Raw genomic sequence first — 27,813 nt, 5'->3', positions numbered from 1 at the left:
TTTCTTCTTTCTTCTTCCTTCTTCCTTCTTCTTCCTTCTTCTTCCTTCTTCTTTTTTTTTTTTTTCCCCCCAGCGGAGCCTGTACATTTATAGATTGGTAGAATGTTTTTCAACTTCTTTTTCTCCTCCTTCTCCTTCTCCTCCTCCTCCTCCTCCTTTTCCTCCTTTTCCTCCTTTTCCTCCTTTTCCTCCTTTTCCTCCTTTTCCTCCTTTTTCTCCTTCTTCTCCTTCTTCTCCTTCTTCTCCTTTTTCTTCTTCTTCTCATCTTTCTCCTTCTTCTCATCTTTCTCCTTCTTCTCATCTTTCTCCTTCTTCTCATCTTTCTCCTTCTTCTCATCTTTCTCCTTCTTCCTTTTTTGTTTACAGCTTTCTTTAATATTTTTAAAACGCAATCTAGAAAAAAATATTTAACAGGAGGTGCTTCCAAGCACGGAACAATGTGGGCTTTTTAATTATTCAGTCCAATAAAAGCTCACTTTTAGACTGCCCTCCTCTAATTGATCCTCCATACAGAGTCATAAAAAATATAGATAAAAAATGGGGGGGTATCACCCCCTGAGTCATTCAGCGAAATGTGTGTGTTTTGAAAAGGCAAGAGCTAGACCGTTTCTAGTAGATCGGTCGGACTGCCGATCTCCAGAAATTAATTGCTGGAGTAGCAATCAAATGCTATACAAATGGAACAAATTTCTTCCTGTGGTGTATGCTAGACAGGTAACACGTAGTAGAGATTTAGTTGCGTAGGATCACAAATACTACTCCTGTTTTTAGTGATTTAATATTACATGCAGTTTATTTAATCAGTTTGCACATGGTAAAGCTTTACCATTAAAACAAATCTTTAATAATTAGAGCGCTACATACCTGTCACACATCATACTTTTTTTTCTTTTTAACATGCAGTGTTCCCGTGCTCCAAAATATTAATAGCTGCATAAGCTGTCTGTCTTTTCCTGAAAGAGGACCCCATTTCCTGTAAAGGCAACCAATCACCACTGTTCTCTTATCAGCAGGGCAATCAGCAATTCAAATTAGCTTGCTGTAATATACAGGAGTTTTTATTATGCTCTCAGCTGCTGCTTACTATTCTTACTACTATTCTAATTCTTGGAGTTGGGTTTTCATATTGCTTCACCAACAAACCATCCACAATGCCTCCCCCACATGCCGCTCTGCTTCAGCCACATTGTCAAAAAGCACAGCACCCTGTGCCCATCAGTACAGTAAGTTTACAGCTCACCACTAGGCAACAAAGTAATGCAGTTGTCATTCTGCTTGCTGCAGCAATGATAGAAAACAGGGAGGGGTAAACCAGCAAGAGCGTAAAGCAGGGTAACCACGACCGAGAATTGGCTGGCTCAGTGAGAACTGTCCGACTTTAGATCTGTGTGTACCGCTGACTGTCTAATGGCTTCTGTCTGGTGGGGAGGGAACGTGACGAGTGTCTGGTGAGTATGGGAAGGGAACGTGACGAGTGTCTGGTGAGTATGGGAAGGGTGTCTTGTGGGGAGGGGATTTAGATTGCGTCGGATGGGCAGGGGATGTGGAGCATATCTGGTGAGGATGGGGAGGAAATGGGGTGTGTGTTGGGTGGGGAGGGAATGCTGCGAGTGTTGGATGGGGGAGGGAATGTGACGAGTGTCTGGTGGAAATGGGGAGGGAATGTGACGTGTCGGATGGGTAGAAAATAGAGGGTGTCCCATGGGGAGTGAATGTTGAGCATTCCAAATATAAAGTACAGACTGTTGAGCGTGTTGGATGGAGAGGGAATGCAAAGTGGTGGGAAGGGAACAAGTCACAGTGTCAGCTGAAAGAATTGTCTGGTTCAGTGAGAACTGTCCAACTTTAGATCTGTGTCTACTGCTGACTGTCTAATGACCGGCTTCTGTTTGGTGGGGAGGGAATGTGACGAGTGTCTGGTGAGGATGGGGAGGAAACGTGACGAGTGTCTGGTGGGGAGGAAACGTGACGAGTGTCTGGTGGGGAGGAAACGTGACGAGTGTCTGGTGGGGAGGGAACGTGAGGAGTGTCTGGTGGGGATGGGACGTGAGGAGTGTCTGGTGGGGATGGGACGTGAGGAGTGTCTGGTGGGGATGGGACGTGAGGAGTGTCTGGTGGGGATGGGACGTGAGGAGTGTCTGGTGGGCATGGGACGTGAGGAGTGTCTGGTGGGCATGGGACGTGAGGAGTGTCTGGTGGGCATGGGACGTGAGGAGTGTCTGGTGGGCATGGGACGTGAGGAGTGTCTGGTGGGCATGGGACGTGAGGAGTGTCTGGTGGGCATGGGACGTGAGGAGTGTCTGGTGGGCATGGGACGTGAGGAGTGTCTGGTGGGCATGGGACGTGAGGAGTGTCTGGTGGGCATGGGACGTGAGGAGTGTCTGGTGGGCATGGGACGTGAGGGGAGTCTGGTGGGCATGGGACGTGAGGAGTGTCTGGTGGGCATGGGACGTGAGGAGTGTCTGGTGGGCATGGGACGTGAGGAGTGTCTGGTGGGCATGGGACGTGAGGAGTGTCTGGTGGGCATGGGACGGGAGGAGTGTCTGGTGGGCATGGGACGGGAGGAGTGTCTGGTGGGCATGGGACGGGAGGAGTGTCTGGTGGGCATGGGACGGGAGGAGTGTCTGGTGGGCATGGGACGGGAGGAGTGTCTGGTGGGCATGGGACGGGAGGAGTGTCTGGTGGGCATGGGACGGGAGGAGTGTCTGGTGGGCATGGGACGGGAGGAGTGTCTGGTGGGCATGGGACGGGAGGAGTGTCTGGTGGGCATGGGACGGGAGGAGTGTCTGGTGGGCATGGGACGGGAGGAGTGTCTGGTGGGCATGGGACGTGAGGAGTGTCTGGTGGGCATGGGACGTGAGGAGTGTCTGGTGGGCATGGGACGTGAGGAGTGTCTGGTGGGCATGGGACGTGAGGAGTGTCTGGTGGGCATGGGACGTGAGGAGTGTCTGGTGGGCATGGGACGTGAGGAGTGTCTGGTGGGCATGGGACGTGAGGAGTGTCTGGTGGGCATGGGACGTGAGGAGTGTCTGGTGGGCATGGGACGTGAGGAGTGTCTGGTAGGGAGGGGACGTGACGAGTGTCTGGTGGGGAGGAGATTTACAGCATCCTGTGCCCAGCAGTACAGTAAGTTTACAGCTCACCACTAGGCAACAAAGTATTAGAGTTGTCATTCTGCTTGCTGCAGCAATGATGGAAAACAGGGAGGGGTGAACCAGCAAGAGCGTAAAGCAGGGTAACCACGACCGAGAATTGGCTGGCTCAGTGAGAACTGTCCGACTTTAGATCTGTGTGTACCGCTGACTGTCTAATGACCGGCTTCTGTCTGGTGGGGAGGGAACGTGACGAGTGTCTGGTGAGGATGGGAAGGTAATGTGATGGGTGTCTGGTGGGGAGGGGATTTAGATGGCGTCAGATGGGCAGGGGATGTGGAGCATATCTGGTGAGGATGGGGAGGAAATGGGGTGTGTGTCGAGTGGGGAGGGAATGCTGTGAGTGTTGGATGGGGGAGGGAATGTGACGTGCCGGATGGGTAGAAAATAGAGGGTGTCCCATGGGGAGTGAATGTTGAGCATTCCCAATATAAAGTACAGACTGTTGAGCATGTTGGATGGAGAGGGAATGCAAAGTGGTGGGAAGGGAACAAGCCACAGTGTCAGCTGAAAGAATGAGTACAGTGTCAGGCCAGGACTTTTGTGGGTGGTGACACAGGAGGGTGGGAGTACCTGGAATGACAGATCAACGTGCATTTCTTTCTTCTTTTTTTTTTTTTTTTTATACTGTGCCTGGCGTTAAGAATATGAAATATGGCCTAAATACACAAGGCATGCATTCTTGAATTTGTGTGTGTTCTGCGTATTTCTTTCAGACCTTTGCAGTAAACCAGCATAGAATTTTGTACAGGAACATCCTTTGATAAAGACCAATCACTGCTGTTCTCTCTCCTTAGCAGTGTGTCTTTGACCCCCTGTTGTTTTCTGCCTGTAATGGGTGGAGCAGTGGGTCCCTCCCACAGCTCTGCTCTCTGCACAGGTCAGCAATTTCTTATGTCACACAATGTTTGCACAGCTGTTTGAGTTACAGGATCTACGTAACTGAGATCAGTTTGATCGGGGTCAACACAAAACCGAAACTGGAGGTTACAAAATCCTCATTGCATCTGCCTTCATGCATCACAGAAGAGAGGTGGGATGTATGTTCCTCCCCTCCTCTGTGGGCAGCCGGCCTCAGAGCTTGTAGCTGTCCTAGACTCCCTTGTGGAGTGGGAGGACTGGGAACAGTGGTGGTTGATGGTGGGAGGGGGGTGGCCCTTCCAAGCCCTGTAAAAGTGATTGGGTGGTTGTAGAGCCACTCAAATCGCTTTTACAGGAAAGCACATGGCCAGATGAAGAATTTGACATCGGGATGCAGCCATGATCATCGTATAACCATGTGTTCCCAAGGTCAAATGTACAGTGGATGAAAAAAGTCTACACATCCCTGTTAAAATGTCAAGTTTCTGTGATGTGTAAAAAAAAAAAAAAAAAGAGAGACAAAGATAAATCGTTTCAGAACTTTTTCCACTTTTTTAATGTGACGTATAAACTGTACAACTCAGTTGAAATCTTTTTTAGGTGGAGGGAAGTAAAAATAAAAAAATATAGTTGAATAAGTGTGCACACCCTTAAACCAATACTTTGTTGAAGCACATTTTCATTTTATTACAGTACTCAGTCTTTTTGGGTTATGAGTCTATCAGCATGGCACATCTTGATTTGCCCACTCTTCTATGCAAAAGCCACTCCAAATCGGTCAGATTGCAAGGGCATTCCCTGTGCACAGCCCTCTTCAGATAACCCCACAGATTTTCAATTGGATTTAGATCTGGGCTCTGTCTGGGCCATTCCAAAAACTTTAATCTTCTTCTGGTGAAGCCATTCCTTTGTTTTGGATGTATGCTTTGGGTCTTTGTCATGCTGAAAGATGAAGTTCCTTGTCAAATTCAGCTTTCTAGCAGAAGCATGAAGGTTTTGTGCCAATATTGACTAGTATTTGGAACTGTTCATAATGTCCTCTACCTTGACTAAGGCCCCTGTTCCAGCTAAAGAAAAACAGCCCCAAAGCATGATACTGCCACCACCATGCTTCACTGTGGGTATGGTGTTCTTTTGGTGATGTGCAGTGTTGTTTGTGTGCCAAAAATATCTTTTGGAATTATGGCCAAAAAGTTCAACCTTGGTTTCATCAGACCATATCAGACCATAACACATTTTCCCAAATGCTTTTGGGAGACTTCAGATGTGCTTTTTCAAAATTTAGACAGGCTTGGATGTTTCTCTTTGTAAGAAAAGGCTTCTGCCTTGCCAATCTACCCCATAGCCCAGACATATGAAGAATACAGGAGATTGTTGTCACATGTACCACACAGCCAGTACTTGCGAGATATTCCTACAGCTCCTTTAATGTTGTTGTAGGCCTCTTGGCAGTCTCCCTGACCAGTTTTCTTCTCAAATTTTCATCAATTTTGAAGGGATGTCAAGTTCTTGGTAATGTCCACTGTTTTGGAAATGCATTTTGTACCCTTCTCCTGACCTGATACCTTGTAACAATGAGATCCGTCTGATGCTTTGCAAGCTCTGTGCGGGGCATGGCTTTTGCTGTAGGATGCGACTATCAAAATGTCAGGAAAGACCTGCTAGAACAGCTGAACTTGGAGTTAATCAGAGGCACTTTAAAGAATGGCAGGTGTGTGCTGACTATTTAACATGAGTCTGAATGTGATTACTTAATTCTGAACACGGCTACATCCCCAGTTATAAGAGTGCACACTTATGCAACCACATTTTTTCTTTTAATTTTTTTTTCTTCACAGAAACCTGACATTTTAACGGGTATGTAGACTTTTTATATCCACTGTATATGGCCTAAGGACGACAAGTGGTTAAGAATGTTTGCTTCTTAAAATGTCATGCATTTTCCACTGGTATCTAATTTCCACAAAATAGTTACATGCAAAGTTAATGGCATTTTTAGTTAGAAGGAAGAAAGCAAGAATATTGCAGTTGACACGTCTCCCAAAATGAATAATAGAATTGAGATGACATGGCTTTTTTCTAGGTGCTTTAGTTATGATTTATGATCAACTTTATATGCAGACCTATAAAGCAAACTTTGAATTCACTTATTTCTTTATTGTGATGGATCACATTGGGTAATAGTGTGCAGATAGCTAAAATACGAAGCTTCTCTACCCTTTTTCATTTTATATCACCTTTGTCAAGACCACAGTTGCATAGTCAGATCTTCCAAAACCTTGGATTATGCTAGCATAGTGAAAATGATATGGCAGCAGTCCCCAATATAACGCATACAGCAAAGAAATGTGGTAACCACAGTAGTATCTGAGTACAAACTACAGCATTCCAATATAAAAGGAGTTTTGTCATATGCTGTACAGTCACTCATCTAGTGCCCATAGAGCGATTAAACAGGGCTGCCAACAATACCGAGGCATGCAATGGCGTTCAAATGATATAAAGAGACCTAAGGTGGGCCAAGAAAACATTCTATACAATATAAAGCTACCAATGATTTTAGACAGGATGGATATATACCTCCCAACATTTTGAGATAGGAATGAGGGACACCTACTAACAAACGTATGTAGGCATAGGACACGCCCCTGCCACACTCCCAGGAGAATTATAGCGGTAGTAATCCCGCTGAAAATGTTTGAATGTTGCTTACCTTAGAACGAGGCCCCGTCATCTCAGCCGATACACGCCGAGGAAGCTGACATGTTCCCTCAGCGTGTCTTCTGGATATCGCGGCTCCGGCGCTGTGATTGGCCGAAGCAGCGATATCGTCACTCCCTTGCATGCGCGCAGGAGTTTTTTTTCCGGTAGGGTCTGGTGTCTGCCGGGCTTCCAGCCGAGAATTCCCTGTGCGCATACGCTGCTGCAGTCAGCGGCTCATTGCAAGGGGAATATCTCCTAAACCATACAGGTTTAGGAGATTTTTTTACCTACAGGTAAGCCTTATTATAGACTTACCTGTAGGTAAAAGTAAAAAAAAGAAGAAAAAAAAAAGACTATACAACCGCTTTAACCAAAAAAAAGGTTAAATTGCTATTCCTTTATATTGGCTTTTAAAATGTATAAATGCAGCAATTTAGAAATTGAAAGAATGGTTTAGCACTGGGAAACCCTTTTTGAAAGATAAAAAGTACATTTTATATACAACTATGTAGATCAGAGCAAAATCAGGGACAAATGAGGAGGACAGAGGTACAGAGGGACATTGCTTGAAATTGTGGACAGTCCCTCAAAATCAGGGACAGCTGGGAGCTATGTAGATAATTAGATTCACACAGTATACAGCAGATTCTAAACTTGCAATCTGCATATCTTGCAAGAAATCTGTTAATCAGACAACAAAATATTTTTCTGGTCTTCAGTTGCTCTGGTTTGATGACTCAATGCTCACTGTATCTTCATTTTTCTGTTCCTAGCTAACAGGAATGGGCCAGCTATGGTGTCTGCTGTAGCCCATCCTCTTCATGTGCTATGCATATCAGAGAAGTCCTTCAGACCAATACTTCTAGTGGTTGTATGTGCCACTGTGAACTTTTTGCGGTCATTCTTTTCTGACCTTTTTAGATCTAATCATAAAAATACTACTTGTTTGATACTTTGATATTTTATATTTTTTGCACCACCCTTTGTAGAAGGGGGTGTAGTTTGGCATAATTATGGGAGGTCAGCAACCTCCAAGCTGCTCAGTCATTTCACTTTCAAGGTTGCTTAGATCCTTTGACCTACCTTTTCTAATATTTGGCCCAACAACTAAATCTTCTGACAATGCTTGTGTTCCTTATTTGTTAAGGTATAGCCAACTGATTTGTTTTACATTGTCTCTTCTATTTCTGTATGTGGATGAGGGCACTGTAATTATTTTATTAAAACAATCTAAATACCTTATTCCTAATCAATATACAGCTGTCACATGACCTAGCTCTTTCCCAGTCTGTCTGCAGGGAAACATAAGCAGGAGGTGCTTGTAATCCTCTGCAGCTGGTCACATGTTCAAAATAAAATATAAAAAACAAACGTTGGGATACAGAGTAAAAATATAAAATAACCCTTTTAAATTACCAAAATTATCAAATCTTTACTATATTTGGCAGTAACATGGTGTGGGTGGATTTCTGCCCATCACAGGTTGTCACGCCCACCCAACTTGGAATAACAGGGAGGAGAAGCCTCCATCAATAAAGATGTAATATCCCACCCCATTGGAGGGAGTGGGCTGTAATTTACCACTGTGTATATGCCCACATGTGTGCCTCTATAGTCACATGGGCTGTTTAGATGTGATAAGGAAAACATGCTCAGAATAGAAACTTGCTGAAAACTGGGCATTTGCAGTAGCTACCAACACACCTCTGCAAAATCCCCAACTGCAGTGGGGACATGAACAGAAGGTGGAAATGGAGAACAGCAGGATCAACCAGGTTTATTGTACAATACAGAAAATGAATCTCATAGTGACTGATTGAGTATGAACAACATGTAATACAGCATTTATTAATAGTTGTTTTTTTTTTTTTTATGATGTGGGTTAAGCCCCTGTTCACACTGCTGCTTTAAAATCACACTACTTCAGCAATATTTCATGCACAGATATCAATGCAAGTCGCTAATGAAATTGCCAAAATAGTGCAGGAACCTTTTTCAAATTGGTACTAGTTGGAAGCACACCAAGTTGAATGGTTCCATAAGCACAAATGGGGTGCGACTTGTCATGCGACCTTAAACTGTCAAATCATATGACAAATCGCACCAGTGTGATTGGGGGCTCTGGGACACTTTATGGAACAGATTTATGTAATGAAGGGACCACTTATTCTACAGTGAGGAGAAAAAAGTATTTGATCCCCCTGCTGATTTTGCACGTTTGCCCACTGACAAATGATCAGTCTATAATTTTAATGGTGGTTTTTTTTTTTTTTTTTTTTTTTAACAGCGAGAGACAGAATAACAAAAATATCCAGAAATTTCAAAAAGTTATAAATTGATTTGCATTTTAATCCATCAAATAAGTATTTGACCCCTTCTCAAAACATGATACTTGATGGTAAGACCCTTGGTAGCAATCACAGAGGTCAGATGTTCCTTGTAGTTGGCCACCAGGCACACATCTCAGGAGGGATTTTGTCCCACTCCTCTTTGCAGATCCTCTTCAAGTCATTAAGGTTTCGAGGCTGACGTTTGGTAACGCAAACCTTCAGCTCCGTCCACATTTTCTATGGGATTAAGGTCTGGAGACTGACCACAACACTTTCACCAAGTTCTCCTCTGAATCATTCACATGTTCATTAGCAAACTTCAGACTGGCCTGTATATGTGCTTTCTTGAGCAGACGCTGCAGGATTTTAGTCCTTTATGGCGTAGTGTGTTACCGATTGTTTTCTTGGTGACTATGGTCCCAGCTGCCTTGAGATCATTGACAAGATTCTCCTGTGTAGTTCTGGGCTGATTCTTCACTGTTCTTATGATCATTGAAACTCAATGGGGTGAGATCTTGCATAGAGCCCCAGACCGAGGGAGATTGACAGTTATTTTGTGTTTATTCCATTTGCAAATAATCACACCAACTGTTGTCACCCTCTCACCAAACTGCTTGGTGATGGTCATGTAGCCCATTCCAGCCTTGTGTAGGGCTACGATCTTATCCCTGACATCCTTGGACAGCTCTTTGGTCTTGGCCATGGTGGAGAGATTGGAATCTCATTGGTTGCTTCTGTGAACAGGTGTCTTTTATACGGGTAACAAGCTGAGATTAGGAGAACTCTCTTTAAGAGAGTGCTCATAACCTCAGCTTGTTGCCTGTATAGAAGACACCTGGGAGCCAGAAATCTTGCTGATTGATAGGGCAGGGCTTGACAAATTTGCTTAGAATCTAGGAGCCAGCTGAAAAAATTAGGAGCCAGTTATTTAAATCCTCTGCCCAGCACCCAGAACTGCATGTCTGGGGCATCGGACAAGAAGAATTGCTCATGCCTGATGCCAAGAGAAAGAGACCATATTTAAAAAAAAAAAAAAATCAACTTTTGTTTTGTTATAAGATTTTGCAAATAATTTTTTTTTCTCCTTCACTGATGTGCTTTGATAGGCTGCACTAATGGGCACTGATGGGGTGGCATTGAGGTTGGAACTGATGGGCACTGGCAGGTGGCATTGATGGCCACCAATAGGCAGCACTGAGGTGCCATTAATGGTAATTGGCAGGTGGCATTGATGGGCAGCATTGGCAGGTGACACTAACTGGCATTGGCAGGCGGCACTAACTAGCAGGTGGCACTGGATTGCACTGGCAGGTTGCACTGCTTGGGACTGGCAGGTGGCACTGGCATTGGCAGGTGGCATCAACTGGCATTGGCAGGTGGCACTGGCAGGTGGCACTGATTGGCACTGGCAGGTGGCACTAACTGGCAGATGGCATTGGCAGGTGGCCCTGGATTGCACTGGCAGGTGGCACAGATTGGCAAGTGGCACTGGATTGCACTGGCATGTGGCACTAACTGGCACTGGCAGGTGGCACTGGATTGTACTGGCAGGTGGCACTGATTGGCACTGGCAGGTGGCACTAACTGGCAAGTGGCACTAACTGGCATTGGCAGGTGGCACTGGATTTGCACTGGCAGGTAGCACTGCTTGGCACTGGTAGGTGGCACTGGCAGATGGCATTAGCATGTGGCACTAACTGGCATTGGCAGGTGGCAATAACTGGCAGGTGGCACTGGATGGCACGTGGCACTGACAGATGGCATTGGCAGGTGCCACTAACTGGCATTGGCAGGGGGCACTGGATTACACTGGCAGGTGGCACTGGATGGCACTGATTGGCACTGGCAGGTAGCACCAACTGGCAGGTGGCACTGGCAGATGGCACTAACTGGCATTGGCAAGTGGCACTGGATTGCACTGGCAGGTGGCAATGGTTTACACGTGGCACAGGTTGGCACTGATTGGCAAGGGGCACTGGATTTCACTGGTTGGCACTGGCAGGTGGCACTAACTGGCATTGGCAGGTGGCACTGTATTGCACTGGCATGTGGCACTAACTGGTATTGGCAGGTGGCACTGGCAGGTAGCACTGGCAGGTTTCACAGCCGATAGTGTAACACTGAAACTGAATGCTCCCTGCAGTGCTGCACTGTGTGAAACTGTATGGAGAGAGAGGAGCTGACACATTCAGCGTGGTCAGAGGTAGGCGGGGCCAGGGGTGGGCGGGACCCGGCAGCTAGTCAGCCAATGATTGGGCTGCTTAAGAAAGGGGAGGGACCACATACACATATCGGCCCGCCCACATCCCATCCCATTGGCTGATGTTGGAAAGCTGGGTCCCGCCCACCCCGACATTCAGCCTCAATTTTGACAGCTCCTCTCCACACACAGTTTCACACACTATGGCGCTGCTCTGCCAACAGTGTGTGGAGAAGGAGGAGGATGTCAGAGGCTGCTGAGCCGTTCTCTAACTGCTCCATCCCGACTACCAGACAGTGCTCTGCGTCTGGAGGCACCAGACACAGAGTAACAGAGGCACCTGTCAGTGACAAAAACCCAGGCGACCTGGCGCCTGGGATTTGTCGAGCCCTGTGATAGGGGATCAAATAACTTATTTCACTCCTTAAAATTCGAATAAATTACTTTTTTTGTAGTGCGTTTCCCTAGATATTTTTGTTATTCTGTCTCACTGTTAAAATAAACCTACCATTAAAATTTATAGACTGAGTATTTCTTTTTCAGTGGGAAAAGGTAATAAATCAGCAGGGGATCAAATACTCCCCCCCCCCCCCCCCCACTGTATATATGGCGTTGTTTCTATAAAACAATAATAATAATAATAATTTACTCTATTATGCCGCGTACACACGAGCAGACTTTTCGACGGACTAGGTCCAACGGACTTTCGGCGGAGTTCCGACAGACTTTCTGAATGAACGGACTTGGCCACACACAATCACACCAAAGTCCGACGAATTTGAACGTGATGACGTACAACCGAACTAGAATAAGGAAGTTCATAGCCAGTAGCCAATAGCTGCCCTCGCGTCGGTTTTCATCTGTCGGACTAGCATACACACGAGCGGATTTCTCGATATGAACTGGGTCCGGCGGAGCTCTGGCGAAAAAAATTGTTCTATTTCTAAAGTCCGTCAGATTTTTGGACAGCAATGGTCCGATGGAGCCCACACACGATCGAATTGTCTGACGGATTCACTCTGTCGGACCTTTGCTGTCAAAGTCTGGTCGTGTGTACGTGGCATTACTTTTTCAATAGATGGAATGAATTTTCATCAAATCCAAAATATATTAGAATTATTTCCAGGTGACCATATGCACATAAATGATAATATACAACAAATAAGGCAGCAAATAACATGATTAAAATATTATGACATTTTTTTTTCATTGGGCTACTGCCTAGCAATTGTTTGCATTTTTTAATGTGGCTACAATTTTGATTATCCATTGCCCCAATTCAGTGGTATATTGGATGGATAAGGTGAAAATTGTTCCATTTGTTGCCATCTAAAAATTGTTAATAGAGTAGAGGAAGGTCTAGAACTTTGAGCAGGTTTGTACTCCTCAAACTCCACAAGGGTGCTTCACTTTTTATTTTTGACACTAGACCAAGAAATAAGTGGAACGGAGGGCATTAAGACAGGAAGGGTCAAACAACAAAAATTAAATCCTCATAAGGCCCCTTTCACACTGAGGCTAGGTTCACATTGCAGCGATGCGGGAACACCGCGAATCCGCGGCGGGTTCCCGCATCGCATAGCTCCGGCGGCAGTTCACACTGCCCTATGCGAACTGCTGGGAGTGTCAGTGAAACGTTAATGACACCCCCAGATCAGTTCACATATCGCAGTGCGATCTGCAAACTCGGACAGGAATCGGATCGCATGGTGTGAACACCCATGCGATCCGATTCTGCTGCGGACCAAAAAAAGGGTCCTGTGCGAGTTTGGGCGGGGTGCGATGCGAATTCAGCCATACTATCTGTATGGCTGAACTCGCATCGCACAGAGATCGGATGTGATTTGCACTGCAGTGCGGTGCGAATCACATCCGGTTCCCGTAACCGCTGCAGTGTGAACCCAGACTGATGGACTGATTAGACCATCCATTACTCTATCGGCATCCAGTCTGCTAAAAGCAGACGGATGAGGATCTGTTCTCCATTTGTCTGGCAGATCGGTATGGATGGCAGTAGGGTGTAAACAGACAGGTAGCCAGTTTCCATCCGACCGCCCCATAAAAAACATCGGACTGTGTCCGCTCTGCATATCGGACCTGTCATCTGTCTGCTCATCAGAGATCCTGCTGGGTTGAGCAGGTGGATCCACTTGGACGGAGTCTGCCCCATCTGAAAGGGGTCTAAATGTGCTTACCTTTTTCCTTACCTTTTTCTTCTGTACCAGTGGTTCTTTGTTACTGCTTGCGTTCCTATTGGAGAGATTTCCTTTTCTACGGTTACTAGGCAGTAGAATGAGGATCTAATAAAGTGTTATTAAATTCTGATTTTTTTTTTTTATTATTATAAAAACAAATATGTTCTTTACCAGCTCTGTGCAGTGGTATTGCACAGAGCGCCCTGATCCTCCTCTTCTTGGGTCCCCAGTGGTGATCTTGGCTCCTCTTGTTTGTGTGTCTCCATGGCAAGCCGTTTGCTATGGGGACACACGGTGCATGCTAGTTTCTGACCTGTGTGTCTTTGGAGCCATGCTCCATAGAATTACACAGCATGGCTTAGGCCTGCCTCCACCTCCTCTTTACTGCATTTGATTGACAGAAGAGCCAATGTCTCCTGCTCTAATGCTGAGTGAAGAGGAAGAGAGGGGAGAATAGATGCAGCTATGCACAGCATTGATCTCTTCTCCCCTCTCTTCCCCTTCACGCAGGGAAAGGGGAGCTCAGGAAAACTGAAAACCTTTTTTTTTTACCTTACTGTAAGCAATTAATTAAGGTAAAGAACATGTTAAGGTTTAGTATCACTTTAAACATTGGAAATTTGTTTTATTTGCTATACATATATTGTCAGTTCAATATTACGCAATTTTTTTTCTCCCGTTCTAACACCTATTCTGACTAACCCATGTAAGAAAGATCTGTATACTTGGCTTTTTGCATCCCACTCCGGTCTTGATCTCCCCTTTGTCAGTCAGTGGCAGCTGCAGGGGTGAGGAGAGGAGAAAGTGCTCAACGATGACTGGTTAGGCCTGGAACAGTGATGTCCTCTATAGGCTCCTACGAGCCTTCTATTGGCGCTTCCTCCTTTCCCCTGCAGCCTCCACTGGCTGACCGGGGGGAGCCAGATCACATGACCAGACCAGAGCGCGCAGAAAATAGTTTAGTATATACATCTTTTTTATATGGGTTAGTTAGCATAGGTGTTAGAACAGGGCTCGACAAACCCCAGGCGCCAGGTCGCCAATGCGACCAGAAATCGCAACCTGGCGCCTAAGCTGCCACCAGCCCACTCACTATCGATGCGCCAGGCATGCAGCAGCATTAACACTGACTGCCGTCGTCCTCCCTCCTCCACACTCAAGTGTGTGAAACTGACAAGCAATGGAGAGAGGAGGATCTGTCAGATTTCAGCTTGATGTTGGGGTGGACAGGACCCGGCCGGAGTGGGCGGGACCCGGCAGCTATCAAACACCAGCCAATGGGATCTGGGCGGGCCGCTTTGTGTATGTGGCCCTGCCCCTTAAGCAGCCCAATCGTTGGCTGGTGTTTGATAGCTGCTGAGTCCCGCCCACCCCGACATCAAGCTCAAATCTGACAGATCCGCCTCTCTGTTACTTGTAAGTTTCACACCCTGGCCGGGTCCCGCCCATTCCGACATTAAGCTAAATTCTGAGAGCTCCTCTGTTACATTTCAGTAACAGAGTGCTCTGTGTGAAACCTGTCAGTGCCGCCACCAATCAGTGCCACCTGCTAGTGCCAACCAATGCCACCACCATCAGTGCTACTGAACATGTAGTCTATTTTAAACCTTCGGAAGTAAAGCTCTAGCCTTAGAGCAGACAGAACAAGAAACCTGTTTTTACTTTTTATTAGACAGAGAAACACCTTCTGTGTCCCTTTGCTTAATTTTCACTTCGTTCCTGGGGCATGACTTTTTCTTACCTCTTGGCCAAGCTCCATCAAAGGCTGTCCTTCTGGATATTAAAGCAGTCTCATTGAGCGGTGGAATGGAAATTGACATGCCGTATCTATGAAGTCAGGGAATGTCAGGTCTCAGTAATGCAATTCAATTAAAACACAAAAAGGCACAATAAAGGTTTGACTTTAGTAAATAATTTTACAGCGCTGGAAGCGTAAACAGTACGCTTATCTAATGATTTTCCATATTTCAAGGAGCTGCACTTAATTTTAAGTCAGGCGTTCGGCACAGTTCTGGAAGAGAGGTAATTGGCCAACTAGAGGATACTACAAGCGGATTTAGTTTTGCTTTGGCAGTTGAAGGAAAGAATGGCTGCAGCATGGAAAGGAACATTTTAATAACATGACTTGTATAACATTTGATAACTGTGTGAGGGATTCATACTGCTGTGATTAAATCTGTTTTTGCATGGTGGTGGTTTTTACAATGTTTCCAGATTCCTACATATGGGTTGTTCTTTTTCATTTTGCATGTAGATGATTTTAAAGGCACGAATGACAATTCCTCCCTACTAAGCAGTTTGACAATATCTGACTGGTCAGAGAAGGACAACGCACACACGGACAAAAAACAGGCAGACTTTTTTTTCAGCACCGACTACGCTGCTGGCTCTTCAACATCCATGTTCTCCAAGAAGGAAACATCATTTGGAAGTACTGAAAACCTTACTATGACCACTGTATCAAAAATAACGACCTTCTCCAGTAACATCTATGCTCCGGAGGACAACTCGACATTTGGTGCAAGCACTAAAGGACATGTTGAAAAAACAAGTGGCATGTTCTCAGGTGGCCTTGAAGATATTTCTTCTCTTGCTTTGGGGAACAGTGAAGAAAGCCATGACCTGCCTTCCTCTAGTGTCGCTTCAGAACTAAAGAATATAGATGATTTTGGTGAATTTCAAAGTGAGAAGCCCAAAATCAGTAAATTTGACTTTCTTTTGGCCAATGCTCAAGGAAAAATGAAATCAAGTGAAGAAATGATTAAGACAGAACTTGAAACATTAGATCTTTGTGCTCAAGGTAAGCCTGTCTTTGTATTTGCGATCTTGGCGCACCTTGCTGGAAAAAAAAATCACATATCTCATATGACACACTGGAGTTGATTTTACTACACATGGAGAGTACAATATTTGGTGCAACTTGGGCCAATCAGCTTCTAACTTCAGCTTGTTTAATAACAGGGTTTGTAAAGGTTTGTGTTGTTTTTTTCACCTTGATGCATCTTATGCATTAAGGTGAAAAAACACCGGTCAGTGACCGGCCCCCAGCCCGTTTTACTTGCCTGACCCCTCGAACTTGACCCACGGGACTGCCTCTCTGCCTATGATTCTTGGCTGTTGATTGGATAAATTGATAGCAGCGCAGCCATTGGCTCCTGCATTTGGCCTCTATATACGCCGAATGCTGGACTGGAGCGCACCCACATGGTAACCCCCCAGGAGAGCGCTTCTCCCAGGGGGTTATCTGCTGTGGGGAGGAGCTGCCGAAGGACCCCAGAAGTCAAGGATCGGGTCCACTCTGTGCAAAACGAGCTGCATAGTGGAGGTAAGTATGACATGTTTGTTATTTTATAAAAAAAAAACACCTTTAGTGTCACTTTAAGCTTTGACAAAAACTATAAATAAACCGGACTGATTGGTTTCTGTGCAGAGCTGTGCAAGATTTTGCATCTTCCAGTTTTAGTAAATCAACCCCACGATTTGAAGTGTGGTTTGTCCATATACAAACTTTTTCCTGTGTTCATATTTCATCAACAGAACACACACTCTGCATACCTACTTACAAGAATCCATATCTCTGCTGATCTGGGTGACATTACTACCCCCTGTAGGCAATTGCCACACCCGAGTCACAGCTATAAAAAACCAACAGGATGTCCCACTGTACTTCACCACAGTCCACTTTAATTTAGACCCATTTTAAAATATTAAGCATGAATTTACAGTAAGATTTTCAGTACTGTACACTGGAGCACATTGAGGATTATTCTTTATTTCACCATTCACCACCTGGACACGGCCCCAGTTCATATGTCATTTCAGTAAAGACCACCTTTATAAGCAATGAATTGATCTAATAATCATCTAAAACCCATGCCTACAGAAGGTAGATGTAAAAAGGTAGTTCTAGTAAGGAAGTGCCACTGTGCCGGAAGTCATATCACCCAAGATTCCCCCAGTGGGAACATTTTAAATTCAGTTCATTGTACATATAGTTTGAATATGAGATATTTGTATAGACTTGATGTTACGGTGAACACTTCACAAGGGCCTTTTTTTCTACTCTTTTAATACTGTCAGTCTTTGCAAAAGTAATATTGTATCATTATGGTAGAGCATTCCATTGTCTTGTCTTCAATCTTTCCTGGCTCTCCTCTTGATTTGGAGTTTTGAATATTAAAACTGAACTCTAGGCAAATATAAAAGGCACAAATAATTAACCTACTGATGGATTGTTAAAAGTATATTCTGGCAGGAGGAGTTGGCAGAAAGATGAGCTCATCAGTCTGCTGCTTTTCCTTTTACTGTCCAGCCACGGTGTGGGGGAGGGACAAAACCTGTAACTATAATTTTAGAAGTCCTTCGTCAGAAAAGTGTAGTTTTCTTCTGGCATCCTATATCTCTGGGGGTTACCAGTGGTGGGATCATCTTTCCTTCCTTAGTGTTGTAGACACTTTCATTCATTCATGACATGATTCCTGAAAATTGTGTTTCCACAGGATCCCATAAGAGAAGCCTTAGCCTTGGGGATAAAGAAATCTCTAAAACTCCACCTGCTGTAGAGCCAGCATTCAGAGACAGGTCTCACACTGTTACGGAGAAGCCCGCCTTACCTGTGATTAGAGACAAGTACAAAGATCTCACAGGTGAAGTTGAGGTAAGGTTATATGTTGACTGATGCAGTAAAATGGTATGCATCTTTGGGATTGATCACCAGTACTCATTTTGCAGGTTGTTATATGGATCTAAAGCAGGGTTTCTCAAACAAGGTTCCATGGGACCCTAGGGTTCCTCCAAAGGTTTCTAGGGGTTACTTGAGCAGTAAGGAATTTCTGCTTCTTAGATAAGTTCCCACTGATACCATTGATCCTTTTCGCTATCTGTAAGGGGGAATTTTTCCCAGTGACCACAAGTGTAAGGAACATTCTTCCCAATGACCATCACACTAACATATCATGAGTTGTAGATATAGTAATTTTTAGCAGGCGTTCCCTGAGACCAGAACATTATTTCAAGGGTTCCTCTGTGTTGAAAAGGTTGAGAAACGTTTTTACATTTTGTGCATCTTTGGGAACCCATGTTATAATATTTTAGTTCCCACACATTTTGAATTTGAAACCTATATACCATGTTGGTGCACATTTCTAATGTATGCTATGATGACCAGTGTAATATAGCTGAACTGTATAGAAAATAAAACTCTGCTGCACTTCATATAGTACTATACCAGCTTTGTATTAACCAGTTCTGCACTAGATCAATTTTTTTCCTTTTTATTTTATTTATTTATTTTTTTCGCACGCATGTAAGAATCTGTATTTTTGGCTTTAAAATCCTTAAAACTCCCAGGAACAAAAAAAAAATAAAATGCATTTTAGTGCAGACACGCACAATGTTATACCTATGTTTTGGTAAAATATAAAAAATGAGGTTGCTTTGAGTAAATAGATACCAAACATACCAAGACTTACAATTACTTTCACCCATGATATCACAAAAACTATGGTACTGAAATATTTTCATAGGTGACTCTTTTTAAAAGAATTTACAGAATAATAGTTTAGAATTAACTGCAAGCTCTGGTGCAAGAATTATTGGACATTTGTGGTGATACTTCACGTGTGGTGCAATCGCGGTTTACATACACTTGCACACCATGTCCATGTGTTTGCATGTACTGGTTTGTGGAGGACAGTTGTTGAGTACTTTTTTTTTTTTTTTTGCTATCACAAAGGGCTAACAAACCTCCATGTGATCACATTGGGCAGGTGACAGGCACTCTTCGTGGAGATATTAAAACACAATGTTCCAGGCACTGGCCCTATGGGAGAACTCGCAGTCCACTGCCCCCAGAGCCAATCCGATGCAGCCATCATAAAAACACATGAAGTGACTGAATTGGGAAGGAGAGATAGACATTGCTAGCCAGAACACAATGAAGCTGTGAAGCCTCCAGTCAAACAATGCCGAGCCGATTTAAAGGCTAAACAGTTTATTGGAAATAGTTTACAATACTTGCGATACCAGGCCAGTGTAGATGGATGAATTTGGACAGAAGGATTGAAATGATCCGCCGTTACCATACAACACACCTATGGTGTGTGATTTTGGACACTGAGAGCCAACCTGAACAATAAACTGTTTAGCCTTTACAGCAACTCGGCACTCTTTGACTGGAGGCTCCACACCCTCATTGAGTTCCAGATAGCGCTGTCTTTATCTCTGCTGCCCAATTCATAGAAATATTGGGGGGTCTAATACCCATATGTCTCTCCTGCACTCCAAAGCATGTAACCATTTAGGGTTTCTTTCCAGGCAGAGGAGATCAAGGAAGGAAGCCAAGCTGTCCACACCTTGAAAAGGATAGGCAGCTATACAGCCATATAACATTTTTTTTACAGTCCGTGCCAGCTTGTGCTTTACTCTTCACTTTTTGGACATACTGTATGTAATACATCCAAAGAGCTGAACTAGTTAAATTATAACTAAAGATACAATTTTATTTTAGTTTTCAATAGAGTGGAGAGGGATTAGGACACACCGTCTGATTTACCTTTCTCACCAAGAAGTAAAGTAAAAGAAAATGCCTAGTTTTGAATTGTCACCAGAATAGGAATAGGTGGGAATTCTTTGAATGGAGAAACAAGTTCTGGTGACAGCCGGGGGATTCTTTCATTTTAGAAGGATTTCCTCTCACTTTTTTAGCTATTGGACAAAAAGCAAAATCTTCCCAACAGCACACAGATGGCAAAATAAAAATGGGAGACATTATAACTCTTCTGTACTCTATCCAAATAAAGACTTTAAAGCTTGCTTCTAACATTGAGGTTAACGTAGGGTTAGTGTGCATCCTCAGGGCTGTATTTTACATTATACATCACTTTTGCACATCATTTTTTTTATACCAAAGTGGGAAAGAGTCCAAAGAGTCCAAAGTGGGAATTATAATTATATAGAGTTGAAAATCGTAATGTTAACATATAAGACTTCAGATGGAAATTCATGATATTTGGCATTTGACCTTATTGCGTATTCTATCTCTGATGACTACCTAATAATTCTGGTACTTTACTTTTAGGAGAGTGAAAGGTATGCATATGAATGGCAGCGTTGTTTGGAAAGTGCTCTGCAGGTAAGGAGAGTTTATTATGTCTTTTATATATATATATGGGGCTGATAAATAAATAAAAAAAGGACCAGAAAAGCACTTGTTCACAGCAGCCAGTTGAACAACTGCTTTTACACCACAAAAAACATAAACAGGTGATCGCTAAACAAACAAACATAATTGTCTTGGTGTCTATGCATGCATGTGTACAGTATATAAAATATGTAGAAGGATATATAAACTGTCCCTAACACCGAAACTAGGGGATGTGGGCTTTGCTCCGAGAATACTTTCGGATCACACTCCATACTGGATTGCGCTCCAGCTCGTGAGCGTCTCACCTGCTCCTCCTTGGCGGCTCAACCCCTTTTGGCTGACAGCCCTAAGGGACCAGGAAGACATCCCCACTGAACTACAATATTACTTCACGGCTAACGGGCTCTCAGCTGCTTATGACATGGTCTGGGAGATGTTTAAACTGCATGCCCGCTCCCTCCTTTCCACGCGCATCAATAGAGTCAAAAGGTCATCTAAACTTATTCTGCAACAGGCTGCAGAACATCTACAGGTGCTGGAGGAGGCGTTCCATCGGGACCCTTCGCCCAGCACAGCCAATAATCTTAGGGTACAGACGCGACAGGTTTCCCAGTTGCACATTGAGAAAGCTAAGCAGCGCATCTTCTTTTGTAGACAGGGTGTTTGAGTACGGTGAACGATCTGGCAAACTACTTGCATACCTGGCCTATCTGGATGCGCGTCCCCCTGTGGTAGTGTCGTTGTTAGATCCGTGGGGGAACGATATCACCGATCGGCAACTAGTGGCGGAGGAATTTGGGAAGTTCTACCGTGCCCTTTACACCTCCCGGGTCACCCACTCTCCCCAAGACACCAGGGACTACCTGGCGGGAGTTGCATTTCCCAGACTGGCTGATGAACAGTTTGAACTGTTAGAAGCCCCTATTACTATAGAAGATATCTCTGTGGCTATCTCCTGCCTGGCAGCGTCCAAGGCCCCAGGATTAGACGGCTTACCACTTGAATTCTACGCCACTTACTCTGAAATCCTTATCCCTAAACTTTATGACTTATACAAATTTATGTTTGATACAGGTACCCTACCCCCCTCTATGAAAGAGGCCCAAATTGTAGTAATCACCAAGCCTGGCAAGGACCCTAAATACCCAGAATCGTATGGACCTCTCTCCCTGCTCCAAGTTGATATTAAGATATTAGCTAAGATCCTAGCCTCCCGCCTTAACCAGGTCATTCTGTCCCTAGTCCACCCAGATAAGACAGGCTTTATGCCAGGGAAAAATACAGCAATGAACATTCGTCGTCTATTTATGAATATTCAGGGATCCCACCATGACATCGGGTCGAGGGTCGTGGTGACTCTGGATGCCGCTAAGGCCTTCGACTCTGTGGATTGGAACTACTTATGCGAGTGCCTTTCGAGATTTGGATTTGGCCCCAATTTTATTCGTTGGGTTCAACTCCTATACCAATCCCCCAAGGCCAGGGTGTTTGTGAATGGTTGGTTATCGGACCAATTTCCCCTTGAGAGGGGGACCCGACAGGGCTGTCCTCTTTCCCCTATGATGTATGCACTGGCGGTGGAGCCGTTGGCCATCATGATTCGGGCAGATGCTAATATCCACGGCCTTAAGATTGGTAACCTGGAAGAGAAGATCGGGATGTATGCCGATGATACCCTTCTGTACCTGGCAGACTCGGGTCCTTCCCTGTGCGCTGCCCTTCGTTCTATAGAATGTATCGGTGGCCATTCGGGTTTGCGTATTAACTGGTCCAAATCTCAGATCCTTCCCATTGACCATTTCCCCCCTCCGTTCACGTCTCCACCTCTGAGTCTCCCAAGGGTCTCCTCGATTAAGTACCTTGGGGTACTGGTGACCAGATCGCTCACAGACTACACACTCCTTAACATTGAACCCCTATGTACCCTGATCAAGACTAAGACACAGAATTGGGCCAGACTACCAGTGGGGGTTATGGGACACATTAATTTGGTTAAAATGATACTTTTACCAAAGATACTCTATCTCGTATGGCATGCCCCCCTATATATACCACAAAAAAATTTCAAAACGATTGAGTCTATTCTTAACTCATTTATATGGGGGCACAGTAGACATAAATTATCCTGGAATCTCCTGAAAAACCCGGCAATGCTGGGAGGAGCTGCTCTTCCAGACTTTCAGGAGTACTACCTTGCCTCACAATTATCCCCTTTTTATTATTTTGATAAAAGCGAACTACTATGATATCAGGCACTAATCTGTGGGCATCCTGACAATCCAGCCCACTCCCCCCTTCAGGCAGTCCTCAGGGCCCCCTTGACGGGTTGCTCCCCCCGCCATAACACAGACATGCTGACACATCACCGGAGGGTGTATGGGGGGTGGCACTGAAAAAACTTGGGATCCCACGGGTCCACTCCCACGCGCCTCTCTGGTTCAACATGCACCTACCTGAACTGCTGTCCATTCCAGATCCTGCAGTTTGGATACGCCACGGGATCTTATATATTTATCAGGTCATGACTAATATGGGAATAAAAACGTTTCAAATGCTCAAGGATGAATTCTCCCTCCCTAACTGTCTCCTTTTTAGATACCTGCAGCTCCGCCATGCCATACAAACCCAATTTATTAGCTCTAACCCATCCTTGGCAGTCCCCTCTATAGTAGATACAGTTACGGGTACTGAGCCAGCTAAATTAATCTCCACCTTGTACTCCGCTATCCGTCTCCCTGGTGTCATGGCCTTGGCCTATGCTGCTAAGACCAGATGGGAGGTGGACATTGGGCTTATTGCGGATGAGGATTGGGATGACATTCTGGGGGATGTGAAATATGTATCCCCCGGCTGTCAGATCGCCTCATGCAACTGTATATCATACACAGGACATATCTAACTCCTCAGAAGATAGCACGTTTCAAGCCCATGTACAATCCGGGATGCCGTCAATGTGGTTATACCCCGGGCTCCCTTTATCACCTTCTATGGACCTGTCCAACTATTCAGGCATACTGGATGCAAGTGATACGATTCCTGCACGACCAGATGGGTTCACCTGCTACCCTAGACCCCAAAATGTGCCTGCTCGGTCTGATGCCTAGCTTAGAAGCTGATAAATCTCTTCGCACCTTTTTGCATGAGACCCTATTCCTGGCAAGGAAAGCGGTGGCTAGAAGGTGGATGCAGGCCCTGCCCCCCACAATCCAGTGTTGGAAAAAAGAGGTAAATCAGTGCTCGACAAAACCCGGGCGCCAGGTCGCATTTGCGACTAGAATCAGCGACCTGGCGCCTGGGCAGCATAGCTGGGGGTATCCTGTCTCCGTGGACCCCCCCCGGCGCGATCGCGTCGGGCCGTGCGGCAGGCGGCCATTAATTGAGCCCCCGGCTTTGAGGCCTTCTGTGATCCTATGGTTCCTTCTGGAATCTGGCGCCCTCTTGTGGTGGCCGTTGGAATTACAACCAACAATGCTAATGGAATTGCCTGCCCTGCCTGCCCTGCCTGCCAGTCTTTCTCCTTCCCTTTACCCCTTTACTTAGAACCCCTAAACAAAAAAAAAACAAAAAAAAAAAAAATATATATATATAATATAATTTTTTATTTTTTTTATTTATTCTAACACCCTAGAGAGTAAAATGGTGGTCTTTGCAATACTGTCTGTCACACCGTATTTGCACAGCGGACTTACAAGCGCACTTTTTTTGGGGAAAAATAATTTATTTAATAAAAAAAAAAATAAGACAACAGTAAAGTTAGCCCAATTTTCTTTTATACATTGAAAGATAATGTTACGCCGAGTAAATCGATACCCAACATGTCACGCTTCAAAATTGCGCCCGCTCATGGAATGGCGACAAACTTTTACCCTTTAAAATCTCCATAGGCGACGTTTAAAAAATTCTACAGGTTGCACGTTTTGAGTTACAGAGGAGGTCTGGGGCTAGAATTATTGCTCTTACTCTACCGATCGTAGCGATACCTCACATGTGTGGTTTGAACACCGCTTTCATATATGCGTTCGCTTCTGCACGCAAGCTTGGCGAGACAGGGCGCATTTAAAAAAAATATTTTTTTTTTATTTTAACTTTTATTTTTATTTTTTTCACTGTTCTTTTAAAAAAAAATGTGTCACTTTTATTCCTATTACAAGGAATGTAAAAATCCCTTGTAATAGAAAAAAGCATGACAGGTCCTCTTATATATGAGATCTGGGGTCAGAGAGACCTCACATCTCATATTTACACTAGAATGCAATTTAAAAAAAATTTGTCATTTGAAAAAAATAAAACAAATAAAATGTCCCTCTAAGAGCTATGGGCAATGACTTGGAGACAGGTGGGGGGCTGGGGGCTACCTTCCCCTCACTCATCTCCATGTCAGGCCAGGGACAGGTCCAGATCGCCGTCACGGACCTGGCTCCTAACATTTTTTAGCTGGCTCCTAGATTCCAAGCCAATTTGTCAACCCCTGAGGTAAATGATACTCTTCCATATAAGAAGCTGATTTATGTGCATAGGGGGTGTTCACCTAAATACGAAAAGGTCTGGGGTAGATGGTTGGCAGATGGTGAAACGTGTACTTGATATACTCACCCTTCATCTTCCCCTTTCCCTCCCCTTTTTTTTCTTTTTTTCTCCTCTTCCCTCCCTCTCCGTCTCTCCCCCTTTCCTTTGTCTCTTTTTATACATACATATATACTATGTGATGGCTCTACCTCTTGTGGGTAGTTTGCTTTATGCTACACGGTTACTGTAATGTGTCTATATATGTGCTATTGTTTTGGCCATGTTGGCCTCCGTCGATTTATGTACCAAGCATTCGTACTTCAATAAAGTTGGCTTTTTTCAATAAAAAAAAAAAAAGAAGTATATATAAACAGTTCCAAAGGGGTCCACAGCAATGTATGCTTGTAGTAAATGCCCAGGTGCTCACCCACAAAGACATCCATATAAATCCAAAACTGGTTTAGAAGCACTTGCAGGTCTTGCAGAGGAGGAAGACTGAAAACAGCAGTGTTTTTATTGCCAACGATTTAATGAAGCTCAGTCCATCTTGAGAAAAATGGACTGAGCTTCATCAAAGTGTTGAAAATAAAAAACACTGCTGTTTTCGGTCTTCCTCCTCTGCAAGACCCGTGAGTGCCTCTAAATCAGTTTTGGATATATATATATATATATATATATATATATATATATATATAATGTGTATGTTTTCTGCCTACAAGGGTGTTCAACATGTGACCTGCGACCACAAATCAGGAAAGCTCAAGCTCTGGGAGGGCAGGTTCGCAAGCCCAGATCACGATCAACAGGTTGCTGACCCACAGAGCATCAGAGTGCATGGAGCCACATAAGCCAATGTTTCCTCTGTAGTGTCGGCTCCTGTCCCGGGGGGCTGATACCAAGTGCACTTTGCCTGGGACCTTTCTAGCAGCATGAAGGCGATGCCAGCAGAAGCTGGAAGAGGAAAATGTCAGTGTATTAACCATCACATACCTGCACTTTTACAATGGGCGTTATAGCACTTCTAAAAAAAAAAAAAAAAAAAGGTTTTTAGGCTGCTTTCACACAGATCTGCTTTCCTGTGGGTTATCTAGACTGAACTGAAACTTAGTTGAATCCTCCTCTGGTTTGAATGCTGGGCACAGTGAGCAGGAAGGGAGTTGCAGCTGTAACCTCACAGGTTTCTAGACGCTAGGTGGCTCTAGCAACCAGTGATCAAGAGTAGAGTCAGGTGGAGGGGGGCGGAGCCAGAGCCAGCACTACCACAGCTCAGTCTGTCCTGACCCCTGCATTCTGGACTGGGACAAGAGACTTGGGGCTATGGGCCCCAGACTCGGGACTGTAGCCCCAATAGCCATCCTCTAGCGATGCTACTGCCCCAGTAATGAAATGTAGTATTCATCTGGGATGCTACCCGCACTACTTATTACTGCTTTATTTGTGAAGATTCTTCGCAAACTGACACTTCACATTATGTGGGCCTTCCCACTACTCCCTACATCACTACTGTGTTTAGTGACCTTGAAGTTGGCGGGAGTAATTGCGGCGCATGGCGTATGGCATATGTACGAAGGCTTTTAGATAAACTTAAAGCATTACTAAACTCAGTAATATGAAAACAGTTTATCATCCCTCCTCCTACCCCTCCGTGCCCACAGCTTAAAAGTCTTTTTACATTAAAATACTCCCACTGTATACTTTTTAGGCTGATCTGTATACCACGTTCATGTGATAAATTGCAGTGTTTGCCCAAGTGCTGAGTGTTCAGGTAGAAGGAGATTTCCACTACAGCCTGTGTCCCCATGCTGTTATGGGAGGCGGATTAGCCATCAATCAAGATATGACCTCCCACCCACTGTATTCTTTTTTTAGTTAGACCCCTTTCACACTGGAGGTGTTTTTCAGGTGCTAAAGGGCTAAAAATAGCGCTTGTAAAGTGCCTGACGCCTCCCGTGCAGCCCCAGTGTGAAAGCCCAAGTGCTTTCACACTGGAGTGGGGCGCTTGCAGAATGTTTCAAAAAGTCCTGCAACCAGCATCTCTGGAGCGATATAGGAGCAGTGTATACACCGCTCCTCGACCACCCCTGCCCATTGAAATGAATGGGCACTACTGCTGAAGTGCCTGCAAAGTGCTTAGGCAGCGGCACTTTCCGGGCACATTTAACCCTTTCTTCAGCCGCTAGCGGGGGTTAAAAGCACCCCGCTAGTGGCCTAAAAAATGCTGCTAAATCAAGGGTTAAGCGCCACTAAAACTAGCAGCACTTTACCGCTAACGCAGAGTGGTACTAGTGTGAAAGGGATCTTACTGGACATGGAGGAAGAGGGAAGGGCTGGTCTGTCATTTAGGATCTGTATACACACCCACATGTGTGGTGTCAATATCATGTGACCTGGCTAGCTCTGATCAACAAGGAAATGGTCTCTCCAGCAATAGACCAAACTGAGTATATACAGCAGGATTACCCTCACTGTGTCTTATCTGGCCTTGCCAAGAGAGACCCTGCAGGAGGGGGAGGATTTGTCCATACAGGATCAAAGAGCCTTTTTACACAATGCAGAGTATTAACCCCTTAAGCTCCACAGTGAGTATAACAAGCATGCTATTCTACATATACAGACAGATTTTACAGTTGTGGGTTTAGTAACAATTTAAAAATGTTACATTTTACAATTATACCAGGTTTTCTTCTGAAGTGTGAACCTCCTATAAGTTTTGTTTTTTGAA

At 44.7% G+C, this 27,813-nt stretch overlaps 1 protein-coding gene across 2 annotated transcripts in view; it reads left to right on the top strand.

The window, feature by feature from the left end:
- The window catches only part of SYNRG (synergin gamma), a 125,478-nt gene that overhangs the window by 78,229 nt on the left and 19,436 nt on the right, over nt 1-27,813 (top strand). For both annotated transcript variants that reach the window (XM_077481399.1, XM_077481398.1), the window contains 3 exons: nt 15,696-16,241; nt 17,941-18,098; nt 20,520-20,573. In XM_077481399.1, the coding sequence (XP_077337525.1) occupies nt 15,696-16,241; nt 17,941-18,098; nt 20,520-20,573 (758 nt within the window). The remainder of the gene's footprint in view (nt 1-15,695; nt 16,242-17,940; nt 18,099-20,519; nt 20,574-27,813) is intronic.

Source organism: Lithobates pipiens, unplaced genomic scaffold (assembly GCF_037356315.1).
Source record: "Lithobates pipiens isolate NorthernLeopardFrog02 unplaced genomic scaffold, aLitPip1_a1.2 Scaffold_16, whole genome shotgun sequence".
Taxonomy (NCBI): domain Eukaryota; kingdom Metazoa; phylum Chordata; class Amphibia; order Anura; family Ranidae; genus Lithobates; species Lithobates pipiens.
Note: the sequence above shows the minus strand (reverse complement) of the source record. Positions and strands in the feature narration are given on the sequence as shown.